Source organism: Epinephelus lanceolatus, chromosome 7 (assembly GCF_041903045.1).
Source record: "Epinephelus lanceolatus isolate andai-2023 chromosome 7, ASM4190304v1, whole genome shotgun sequence".
NCBI classification, from domain to species: Eukaryota; Metazoa; Chordata; class Actinopteri; order Perciformes; family Serranidae; genus Epinephelus; species Epinephelus lanceolatus.
In genome coordinates this window covers 9,061,267-9,073,841 of record NC_135740.1, presented here as the reverse complement: position 1 = coordinate 9,073,841, position 12,575 = coordinate 9,061,267, and the positions used below count along the sequence as shown (strand labels likewise).

General features: G+C 42.1%; 1 protein-coding gene across 3 annotated transcripts; it reads right to left on the bottom strand.

Annotated features, from left to right (window-relative positions):
- Nucleotides 1-254: 254 nt before the first annotated feature.
- Nucleotides 255-11,006, bottom strand: ap1ar (adaptor related protein complex 1 associated regulatory protein). Of its 3 annotated transcripts, none has more exons than XM_033633335.2 (10): nucleotides 10,798-11,006; nucleotides 7,705-7,753; nucleotides 7,583-7,609; nucleotides 6,423-6,448; nucleotides 6,232-6,328; nucleotides 5,971-6,069; nucleotides 4,986-5,050; nucleotides 3,888-3,961; nucleotides 3,619-3,741; nucleotides 255-1,121 (listed from the first exon to the last, which is right to left on the bottom strand). In XM_033633335.2, exons 1-10 carry the CDS (start codon nucleotides 10,866-10,868, stop codon nucleotides 850-852), a joined length of 903 nt encoding a protein of 300 aa, XP_033489226.2. In that variant the 5' UTR covers nucleotides 10,869-11,006; the 3' UTR covers nucleotides 255-849. The 3 variants fall into 3 exon arrangements, with proteins under 3 accessions (XP_033489226.2, XP_033489227.2, XP_033489229.2); XM_033633336.2 differs by having other exon boundaries at nucleotides 4,986-5,047; nucleotides 10,798-11,005; XM_033633338.2 differs by lacking the exon at nucleotides 5,971-6,069 and having other exon boundaries at nucleotides 4,986-5,047.
- Nucleotides 11,007-12,575: the final 1,569 nt, after the last annotated feature.

The window sequence follows — 12,575 nt, the reverse complement described above, 5'->3', positions numbered from 1 at the left end:
ATGGTAATAATAGCTCATCACCTCCTCGAGCAACTGGAGACAGGAAACAATCCCGTGTTTATGGATTATTACAGATTAATCTGAATGATTTAGTCTAATATTTTACCTTTTTTTTTTTTAAATCAGAAACCTCTGTATGGAATTCAGTTTCTTTTTTGCCATCATGCAACAGCTTTGTAAAACTGAAGTGCAGAGCTGAAACTAAGGCGATAGACTGAGAGCTGAGTGAGGACTTGTTCTGTAGTTTGTTGATGTTTTTCTGTGTGTGTGTGTGTGGGTTTTCTCACGCATCAGAACACATGCTGGAATACTCTTGGCATTACCACTGACCAAGACACTGGCCTCAGAACTGCAGTTGGTCCCCGGACACTGCACAGTGACTGTTTGCTGCTGATAAATTTATAGTTAAGGTCAAATGCAAAGGACAAATTTCCATGCTGAGATTTAAAAAGTACAACATAATAAGTTAAACTCCATGACCCCCCTCTCCCAAACACACTGCTCCTGAAGCAGCCATCTGCTCTCGCAATAAAGCTTCACTTCAGAGTAACTTGGCATTTTCTGTATGTATCCCCTGTGTCAAATGCTAATGGATGCTAAGTGATCAGTTTGCGTTACAATGCAGAAATGGTCGGCAAATGAAGGCACTGAAATAATGAGAATTTGATAAAAACACCACTACGCTGTTCTGTTCTGTAGTGTAGAGATACACAACATATTCCCGCAGCATTAGAGTCTCATATTACAAATATGAAGCGGGTGTTCAGAAGTTTTCCATTTCATGAGACAAAAAGCTGGTGAGCTCTGACATGAAGAGGACACAATAAATGTCTCCTTTGGTGCCGGACACTATCTGTCCTGGTTGTCCAACCTGAGGCCGCGGTCCGAGGCGTCCTCAGAGGGAGTGTCTAGGACAGGATTGACAAATCCTTCAAACTCAGCATCTGCGCTGTCCTCTGGAAGGGTACTCACAAAATCATTCTCCCACTCCAGTGCATTGGAGTCCTCGGAGGCCGAGGTCGGCCCGCTGTTCATCTGCTTGCTCCCGGGCCTCAGGGCTGCACGCAGGATGTCCTCCTCCGTCCGAGACCTCTCCCAGGCTGGAAGTGCACGATTGATTCCTACGACACAAGGACACAAGCTTTCAGCAGAAGTCACTGAAGACAAAAACGGCTGCAGGCAGTAATCTGGTGGCTCAGAGAGCATCCAAGTCACCTGTTCCAACCTGAGATTTACATCTCAATATACTGCATTTCTTATGTGGAACATAACCAAGATGCCATATGTGTAAATACAGGATGTTTTTTATGGTCAGAGCTGAACTGACTGTTTATATCTCCTTGGCTGTAACACAGACACACAGGTAAAAACAGTAGTTTTTGTATTAAGGAATAAATGAGAATATGCCCTGGGCCGTAAATGATCCTGACAGCGCCCAGGAAGCCGTGGGGGCCAATGTTCCCACAGTGCCATGCCTTTGAACAGTGAATAACAATACAAACTAGAGCACTCAGAGAGCGCAGACCTCCACCAAGTAGCTCGGATTTCCCGCCATTGTATTATTTTATCCACTTCGCTTCAACCGATCACCACCAACATTTTATCAACTGTTCCTTGTCCTATTATCAACCCCTCCTGAAAATTTCATCAAAATCCGTTCACAACTTTTTGAGTTATTTTGCAGACAAACAGACAAACAGACCAACACCAGCAAAAACATATCCTCCTTGGCGGAGGTAATAACCCTGTATAAATCACAACAAAATCAAACGGGGGGTGCACATTAGAGATGCCACAGTGAGAAAATTTTCCCACCAGTTAATGAACCAGTGTTAACGATTACACCAGGCATTTCACAAGAAAAGATATTCATTGATGACACTTAGAGCGCTGACTTATCATTATCAGGTTCCCTGTTAGCACTGGGTTTGAATCTGAAATATTGCCAAATAGGGGCTTTTGCTTTTCCTTTTTACAACAAATCCTGCCATTGTCTTATTGGTCAACTCTCCTTATTCTCGTTTTTTGATAAGTGAAATGCTACTGCTGCCGTACTGGGCAGACACTTTCAACTTATACTTGTTAGGGTTGGGTAGCAACTTGGTACTTTTAGGGAAACCGACAGAATTCCATTGATACTTTGATTAATGTTGCCAAATTTCAATACCTGAGAGTGCATCTGGGTGAACAAGTGCATCTGGCTGGAAGTGCCACAAAGTGTCTGAAAGTCAAGCCCCCAAGAACAGAGCCAGGCTTTGATGACAATTTTACATAGTGGCCAAAAGTGAAATTACAATTACCAGGTCCGTCACATCATGCTATGGGGCCCAAAAAGATTTCTCCCATAGACTTACATTGGGAAAGGAACGTCTGTAAATCACTGGATAAATCATTTTGAGTGTCATAACCCCCGCAAAATGTGTCGTCTTGCTATGAGGATTTGATCTTTTTGGTCTGATAACATTTTGAAAATCTAGAAGAGCCACAAGACTGTCTTATCCCCGTTAAAGTTAGCAGAGTGCTAAACTGGAAATCAGCTGCTCAGTCGATGGAGGTTGGCTGCTTTGCCACACTTGGCCTTGAAAGTCTCTAGTGCGCTTGCTCTCTAGGCCCCACAGTGCGCAAGATCCAGGTACTTTCAAACCACAGAAACTGAGCTTTTTTTGGCTTCATGCACCACTGAGCAACTTCCATTAGAATGAACAGGGCCCTGCCTCCAGTGCTATATCCAGGTCTCTCAGCACATCCAAGCTTGAAGCCTGGAAACCAGCCACAGAGCTCCATGGCCAGAAAGAGAGCCGCCAGGTTCAACCTCAGACAGGAGGTGAAAGGGCCCACAAAGCCGGAAGGCTGGCAACAAAGCTATCCAGCGAGCCAAAACTACTGCTTCTATGTGAAAATGAAATCAGTTGATTTTATTTATGTAAAATATAAAAGAAAATACATATTGTGTAGAATCTTTGCTGATTCAAATTTTCCTACATGTCAGTAACTTTTGGTCCAACTGATGAGGAGGAAAATCTGAATCAGTAAAACTCAGTGACATTTCCACAGTGTGCTGACAACACTAAGATGAATGGAGAAAAAAACAGTGGTACCCAAAGACATAAAAATACACTAAGATCAGCAGAATTTACTGCAAGACTTCCTAAACAGCACTGATGATTGTACTGAATATGCCCACAATGTGTTATTGCTAAATGGCAACGAAGAATCCCTACACATGGACTTAACACCTGTAATTCAAAACTTGTTTGGGACTTTTGTGAAGGGTTGATACATAGAAGATTTACTGTATGACTATGCACAGATGGCCTGCTCTGCCTCTTCCTCCCCCTCTTTGCTGCAGTATCACTGAAAAACAGAATCAATCTTGGCTGCGAAATGACTGAAGCACCAGTTTGGAGGCAGAGAAATCTCTGACTTGTCCCCTGGTGTGATCGATCTTCAGTCAAAGTTCAATCAAGATGTTGCAAGAACAGTTGATGGATTAGTGATTTGTGACAGACCAAAAGTTTTTTCATATTTGCAGCTGAAGAGTCAGAGCAAAGTCTTGAGAATAAAATCAACTGCTCAGAGACAAGTCTTCCAATTTGAGCAAAAAAACTGAATTCTCACCTTCCTCATCTTCCCACTCTAGATCCAGTGAGGTCCCGTCATCATTGGTGGAGCGGGTCTTGGTGGTGAAGTCCCAGCTGCACTCTGTGTTGGGAGTCATCACGTTGGTGTCAGATGGCAGTCCTGGAAACAAACAGTCAATCATTACAACAGGATGTAACTCTTATACCTTTTCTTGGTTATGTAATATGCTTTGAACTGATAAACACGTGCATGCGTACCGGTATATTATTAGAGCCAATATATTCAAAGCAAGATGGTTCACTTACTGTTGCCCCTGAAAGCTTCTGACTGGGCTTTTACATTTTGGAGGTAGACGTCAAAATCCTCTCCAGAGGCTTGTCTGGAACAGGGCATGAAAACAATCAACACAACGACAACAGATGTGTAAGAGCAGTCACTCATAACTCTGTGCCTGAATAATCTCTCCTGCTAAGGTTTTTAGTGAGTCCTATTCCTCTGTGTTTGTAGCTCCCTTCTGGCACAGTGAAGATAAGTTAAGCATTGAATTCTGACACTGGATACCTTGTAGTGCTTTAATAGCTCATCTGCAGCCTACACACTGCAGGAACAAACTGTGTGCTCGCATCATTAAATCAATGTTTCTGGTGAGAGCTTAAAAAAGAAATATGCAATGTGAGATTCTGTCTGGATAACAGCAACAAATTAAAATATCACACATCTGCGGTGCTGATAGAGATGTTGATTTATACTAATTATTAATTGACTGATCTGCAACATGCTGGAAGTTCTGGTTTTCAAATCTGTCTTTGCATCTGCCAGAGATGAAAGACTTTTAAACACGCACCGTATGTTATTTCTGCCCCTATGGGTCTTACAATCGTAACAATAACAAAAGATGGACTTTGATGAGGCCGTGAAGTGGCGTGGGATCATGGGAGTTGCTGTCTTCATAACCACGATTGCTGATTTATCTGACTTGACTCAGTCAAGAATAATGTTCACGGATGAGGAAATGTATTTAGGTTTTCTTCAAGTTACATTTATTCTCGCCTCATACATTCCCTTGTCTCCCCGACTAGAGGTGGTAAAAGTTAAATGACATCACGGACAGGTGATCAAATAAAGTAGATTTCTCTGAGTTTGAACACTGTTGTAAACATTTGAGATAGTGTAAGCACACAGTTGAATAAAACATGACATAAGTGTTGTCGTTTTTAGATGTTGTAATACGGAAATGTTTGACATTAAATCTTCAACTTATTGCCTCTTTAAATATATCCAGCAACAGTCCTCTAAGTATATCTACTTTAGTAGACTTAATAAAGCCCATGAAGAGCCTCATGACCGCAGCTTGTCCTCAGCTACACAGCTATCCTGTTGTCTAATGAACTTAAGTGACTTACTTTCTTTGCTGAGTTTCACCGCCGGAGCCATCTGCTTTCCCCCGTGTCCTCTGGGCAGACAGCTGCTAACAAAAAACCCACAGATCAAGAAAAAAAAGCCCTGTCTTCCCATCATTTAAACACAGACTAAAAGTACTGAACAGTTTTGCTGCCATTAAGGAAACATTAGAGCCAATAACTTAAATAAAACAAAGCAACACCAGAGAAGCACTGGAATGTGGCATGAAAAGCAAAGACATCTCAAATCCCAGCAGAGCCAGACTTTCTTTTATATATCACATACTGTGAAAAGCCATTTCCCTGCAGCAGGCCCTTCCGTGAATCAGTATCGGAAATATATAGCCTTGATATTTGTCTTGCTGCAATACTATTATATTCCAATAGTCCACATTTCTCTCTTAATGATGCAGGGACTGTAATGACTGCAAAAGCCAGGCAGAAGTAATGCTGTTATTTGCAGCCTGGGCCTGGTCTTTTCCTCATTTCACTGCTTGTACTTATGAATCAGGGTCATTGCAAGTTTTATGTCCACTGGCACTTGAGTCCCAGTTGCATATCATGCATCATCTACTGGCCATTATTCCATCCTCAAGTGCCATACTGAAATAAATGTGATGCCTTTTGCCTCTCCATTATAAAGTGACCAAAATACTGATAGTGAGCTTTGTTCCACTGCAGCTATGATGGACCTTTTCATTATTTGTCTAAAAGAATGAGTAGGAATGCTAACAATGCTAACAAGTTGTTTGTCAGGTAAGTGAAGTGCTGAGAGAGACAACACATTAGCACAGTGGATAACTAGGACATGTTAATGAGGACAAAAATACTGAACGGAGAAAATATCACTGTGTTCCTTTAAGACACAGAAGGCCGAGGACTTGTAACGCTGGGACGCCTCTGCACAGGGCCAGCAGGTTAGAGGAGAAGTTGTTTTAGCCAAGCAGTAAGTCAAACTGGCAGAAGGGAGCGCTCAGTGCCGCCTCACCTCCTTCATTTTTCGTTCACGTGCCAACCTGGCGGCCTCGCGCTGGGCGGCATTTCTAGCCTCCTCTTCTAGCCTCAACTTCTCCTCTTGTTCCTCTAACTGAGCAGAAACAACGAAATGAAACAAACACAAAACACAGAACAGAAAATTACAAAAACAGAAAAAACAATGCAGCAAATTAAAAAGAAGGCAAAAACAGGTCTAAAACATAAAATGAAATAACGGTGGCTGTTAATCCAACAAAGACAGAGTGCGTCTTACCTCCACTTGTAGCTTCTGGTCTATCAGGATCTGCTTGTCTGAGATCGCAGTGTAGTGGTGCTCTGTGAGGTGTTTGATCTCATCTTCACTGATGGGCCTATACAAGAACGACAACATACTTCAAGATTAATTGTTCTTTTGTCAAAGAATACTGATTTTTATCTTTTTTAGACTCATACCAGATCTCTTACCTCGGGCAGGGCTGTGGGCTCTCAGCCTGCAATGCAACAAACACAACATTTTACCATACGGCCTTGACTGTGTCAGATGAATCTTCCCTGCCGCACTGTTTGACTCAAGTGCAACTAGTCTGGGACTGGAGACAGTAATCGAATTACTCCCACAGTAATGAGCAGTGGCTGCTGCAGCCATCATTTTCTATCCATCAGTGTAGGACGGCTATTGCAGGAAGGTCTGATGGGAGTCTGAAGTAAAAAGTGTCCTGGGAATATCAGCATAATGCCGCTTTTAGTTAGACTATACATCTTATAAAACACTCACTCAGTCTTTTACAATGTAATTGGTTCTGAAACAGTATAACAATAATAGAGATGAGAGAAAACTCACTGACAATGTTTTTCTTATTTAGGTCCCAAACAAGTGGCAACCTCCGAGGCTAAAAAATGAAGCCAACAAGGAAGTGAAAAAAACTGCAGTTCCTTTAATGACCACTCGAGGCTGGCTCCAAAACAAGACAATCCCCATAGAACTCATCCAATTTTACAGCACAAATAAACATGTTTACAGCCTGGTGCAAGTCTATAGCTATGCTTTATTTTATTAAATCTTAAAGTTACACATAATTAGGGGCATGTTTTCTAATATATCTTATAGGTCTGTATCGGTAAGCTTTGATGTGTATGGGTTTACGTGCCCATTAGCAGATACATAAAACAGATCACAATCAGGAATTTACAAATTTTTACTTCTGGTGATTTGGTAAAAGGTAGTGTAGCGCTAAACCTACAACTGGCAGTTGATCCATAAAAGTGTACAAGGGCAGGTGCGTTCTATTTAAATCCCCCATCCACTTTCTCTCTGCTCTCCAAGTGGCCTCCATATACTGTTACGTGATATCAAGGGCTTAGAGGAAGTGAAACTACTAAAGAAACACAGTGAATGAGTCAGATCCACCCCTCGCTCCTCAACAGCTCCACCCTCTCTACTGATTATGGCCACTTCTGGCTCCAAAAATCCAAGATGGCAACAGCCAAAATGCCAAATTTAAGGCTTCAAAACAGGAGTCCACAAATCAGTGGGTGACGTCACTGGGGCTATGTCCATTATGTTATACAGTCAATGGTCTAGAAGCTCTTCTGTATAAACAGAACATTATAACATGATCACTTACCTCATCACTCTCTACCAGATTTTCAAACTGCAAAATTAAAAGACACAATTAGACAACTAACATTATACTCAACAGTCACCATTAATAACAGAAATCGATACTAGTAAATGTACAACTCATACCTCTATTGTATAATGTTCCCCTGTGGTACTGCTTCTGAAGTATTTTGACCTGCAGGAAGAATTAAGAGAGTATGAACACATTGTCAATAATCCGAGACATCTAAAAGGTGATGTAAGCTTAAATTTTTATTCTGAAAAGCTGCAAATTCACATGACAGAGCTGTGATGATGATTACATTGTATACCCCTCACATCAAACACAACATGTATCAAGACATGAAAAACTGAGTAGCTCAGTAGCTCTGGCACTTCTTTGCCTCACTGCACAGTGAATTTGCGAATCTGCAACAGTCCCAAGACTTGACCTCGTCAACTTTACACACAATATAACTTATGCTAAAACTTCAGCATTGAACCCAAATGACAGCAATCTGCTGTAAATGCAGTGGTGCATTTTGTGTCTATATTCTCAGGGCTTAACAGGTAAATTCATCTGTTCACCTCGTCAAAGGCAGCACTTTCATACTGAAGGGTTCAAATCAGGGTCCAATTCAGAAGTGGAAGCACAGTGTGACAGCCATGTTGTAATGACCACGAGACAGTGACTGTGATTTCTGTGCTGACTAATTTGGTTTAGTAAGAGCCAGTCACTGAGCAGTTACAGTAACACAGCATGTGTGACACAGGACAATATATATCATCATATATAATAGCCTGCAGAGTCCTGAAATTTAAAAATGATTGGAAACATTTTTTTTAATGACACAAATCTGTTTCAAGGATTTATCGTTTTTAAAATGATGTTCTGATAAGTTTAGATACAATGGCATCTTAGTTTGTTGCACAGTCTGTGATAAATCTGGGTCTCTGGGGATGTGTGCATCTAAGGGTTAATGGGCTAATAGACACGCAAAAAAAGCATTCACCTAGCATCGCACCTGTGTATTTTGTGCTGACTTGTCATAATGTCTGCAGTGAAATAGATCTATTGCTCTCTTTTGGCTGAATCTTTAAGGCATGTTGCCCTCACAATGACCTCACAGCTGGTGTTTTGTTTTTGACAGGTGATAGGAAAGCTTATGTGACATAGCTGACTTATTAACTCATTTTCTAATTATGTCCTTAATTAAGTTAAGGATTGATTTAAAGGGACAGGCCACCCCCAGGTCAAAAATACATATTTCCCCTCTTACCTGTAGTGCTATTTATCAGTCTAGATTATTTTGCTGTGAGTTACTGAGTGTTGGAGATATTGGCCATAAAGATGGCTGCCTTCTCTCTAACATAACAGAACTAGATGTCACTTGGCTTGTGGTCTGACTCACCAGATGTAGACTGTGGCTATAAGCCTGTCATTAGGGTGCTGATTTCGGCTGGAAGGCCCCATTCCTTCTGCTATCTGCAAGGTAATGTTTCCAAATCCCCTTCACTACAGGAAACTACTGAGTTGAACAACTTAAAATGGCAGGTTTTGAAGTCAATGACAATAAATTCATAACGTATCAATCCATTACACTTCACACGAGCTCCTGTGATATCGTCCTAAACATTTTCTGCTAGCTACATACAGCTAGCATATCATTTGTGGTTTTAACGGGTCCACTGACTTCCTAGTCAGGCTTCACCTCTACGGCACCAATTATCAATTTGTGTTTGCCTTTTTAAACCACTAAAAGTGCATCACACAACGACATACTGGCACTGGCATGTGACATGCGTGACATATAGTGCAAGACCACTTTCGTTGTGTCCTAGGCCTAGCGCCGCCCAACACAATTGTGATTGGTTTAATGTAACAAAAAGAAGCCACAGAGTTTTTCCCCCACAGGATACAGATAATCTGTGATTCTAGACCTCTCTCTAGTGCAAAGACAGCGCTGTGGAGATAGGTCTAGTTCACCTAGCACCACTGAGCTAGCTAAAATCACAGCTCAGCCGAGGAGGACGCCTACAAGGCCTCTCTTCCATGAGTAGATGCACACTTTCCTTCTGCATGATGATACAGTTGGCAGGTGTAGTTCAACAGAAAGAAAATAGTTCCTACATGAAACTGCTCACAACAAGGTCTGTGGATTATATTGAGTAACTGGTTCATGATTTTTGAAAAGACATTGCTGTTGCATATTTCCAGTGTATTTTGGGGGATTTGAGCAGCTGAGTGCCATCTAGTTCCATTATACTGGAGAGAGGGCATCTCTACTGCTGATATCTCCAACACTCAGCAACTCACACCAGAACAATCTAGATTAATAAATTACACTACAGGTAAGATTGATTTTGGGGTAAACTGTTCCTTTAAGATGTTTAGAGAGAGATGTTTAACCTTGTGTCTATGCAAAATAAATAAAACATATATTTTTTCTATTTCACTATATTGCATGTGGCATAAAACACACACTATATTACTCCAATTGAAATAGCTGTCATTTTACAATGTTAAAACATGACCTAATACGAGCATTAAAATGAGGTTTCCAAGCTGTCAATCCCAGACTAATATTTTGAAACTACCACTGTATCTGTTCACATCAGTATTCAAACATATGCCAGTGATAAATGAGTGTGAAACAGCTTGCTGCTGGATCAGAGCAAGCCTTCTGTAATCATAACAAAGCACAATGTAAAGTCAGACCATAAAACATAAATTATTAACCTAAACATGATGTCATAATGGCCTGCAAATAACACAAGAAACAGACAGTTGAGACTCAGTACATGGATAAAGACTAAATTAACTACAAGGTCCAAATATTACTCTACAATTACTGTCAAAGACTTGTTACACAGCCCTCTCTCAGTGTGTCTGTATACCAGGGCTCTAGTCTGATGAGACGGAACTAACATACATGTCCACAGTGTTGACAATAGGGGTGGGGTCTTGAGTCCTGCTGACACTGGCTGGCTGCAGGTTAGACCCCACAGGGACCCTTCAGTAACGAAACCACTACTGCTAACTGACTCACCTTTAATACACAGTTACAACACCACTACCAGGCTCACACACAGAGCTATCAATACGTCCTAACAGACATACTGTGGTGTCAGTTATCGGCTAACTAACTTGGAGCTAACGCTAGCAGTAACCGGATACGCTGGTTCAGATGATGCTTCTATGCTAGTTAGCTCACCTAGCTAATGTCATGTTTCACTTACCCGCCTCCTCTCTGGATCCTGTTGGCTTCTCTCCTGAAGAGCCCGACACAGTATGCCCAGCAGTTACCCATCGCATTGTCAAATATTACTATTATCTAGCTGCCTAGCTAGTAATCTCCTGACAGCTGCTGGTGCATTGGTGTGTGGGTCGCTACATCTCAAAGTGCAGTCCTGCTCCAGCCACTTCCTCATCCTCCTTCCTCTCCGGCTGATGACAGGGAGCACACAAATGTTCAACACCACCACCTACTGTCGATTTATGGTCATTTTTGAGAAATAGGACCACATTGAGAAACAGCATTTAAAATCTTGGATCATATTGCCCCTTGCATTGCACAGATGGAGTCATGATTACAACTAAAATGGTCTGGGTGTGTTGGTATTGATGTAAAAGTATGGTACATATGTGTACATTGAGAAAATTACCAATTCAGAGCCCCATACACACTACAGTACTTGTAAAAAAAATAAATAAATAAATAAAGGAAAAAAAAAAAGAGATCGATAGAAGTCAAAAGGTCAAAGATCAAAGAAGCACTCTGTTACCAAAGCAAATTCTTTTTTGTTTTGGTTTTCAGTGCAGCAATGTTTACTCAGGTCCTGTTGCTGCAAACCTATAAGTGCATGTATAGCCTGCTTGGCTGGTCATTTCTTAAGCAAAAATGAAGAGACGCTTTTCACTGGAGGAGACTCTGACTGCTGTCCTGCAGTCCTCTGAGGGCGAGGAGGAGGTGTCCAGCAGACTGAAACAGGCAGTGAGGAGAAATCAGGGGAGGCTTCACCTGAATTTGATCATGATGGGTCTTTCACCTCCAGCTAAAATGAGGACATGGAGGAGGAGGAGGATGCGGATGCTTCGAAATCCAGAAATGGGCAGCTGATCTGGGCTCCAACCCCTGAAGAGACTCTGCGGTATGTTCCACCCCCAATTCTGACCTCAGGGCCCAGGCATCCTTTGAGCTCTTCCTTGCTGAGAAAAGATCCCAGGACACAGAGCCACTGGGCTGAGGACACAGGACGATCAATATTTCGCGCTACAATGTCCAAGAGGAGGTTCCAGCAGATCAGCATGGCCCTCAGGTTCGACGACCGCCTGAGTAGAACAGCACATCAACGGGGGGATAAGATGGCTGCCATCCCGGGTTTGTGGGATTTGTGGAGCAACGGCTCCTCCTCCTTTGCAATCCAGGTCGAGATGTATGTGACGTACATACACCCCAAGCAAACCTGTCAAGTATGGGTTGAAAGTCTGGGTAATCTGTGATGTGAAGACCTCATATGCCTGGAGAATGTACCAGGAGGTATCCAGGTGCAGAGAGAGAGAGAGGTTAACCAAGGGATGTGAGTGGTCCTTGAGTTGACAGAGGGACTTGAGGGCCACACTGTCACAGTGGATAATTTTTTTACTTCGTTTCCACTGGCGGAGGAGCTACGGAAGAGGAAAATGACCCTGGTGGGCACCTTGCAAAAAAACAAGCCGGAGCTCTCCCCGCAGCTACTACAGACCCAGCTGAGAGAACTGCTGTCCTCAGTGTTCGCCTTCACTCGCACCCAAACAGCTGTCTTACATGCCAAAGAGAGGGAGGAATGTCTTGCTGCTCAGCACCAAACACAGGGAGCCAGCAGTGGAGGTAGGACCGAAGAAGAAGAAGCCTAAGATTGGGACTGATTACAACCACTGAAAAGGTGCAGTTGATAACCTGGATAAAGTATGTGCCATTACACATTAATTATTTGCAATTTTAAATTTACTTTGTTGTTGCTCAATACATGTAATT

Bases quoted from the DNA above. Each gene is read 5' to 3' on its own strand.
- ap1ar (XM_033633335.2), bottom strand. From the start codon at position 10,868: ATGGGTAACTGCTGGGCATACTGTGTCGGGCTCTTCAGGAGAGAAGCC. The intron at 3,962-4,985 runs GTAAGTCACTTA...GCCCTGTTCCAG, and splicing joins GGTGAAACTCAGCAAAGAAA to ACAAGCCTCTGGAGAGGATT. The intron at 3,742-3,887 runs GTAAGTGAACCA...GTTTGTTTCCAG, and splicing joins AGAAGCTTTCAGGGGCAACA to GACTGCCATCTGACACCAAC.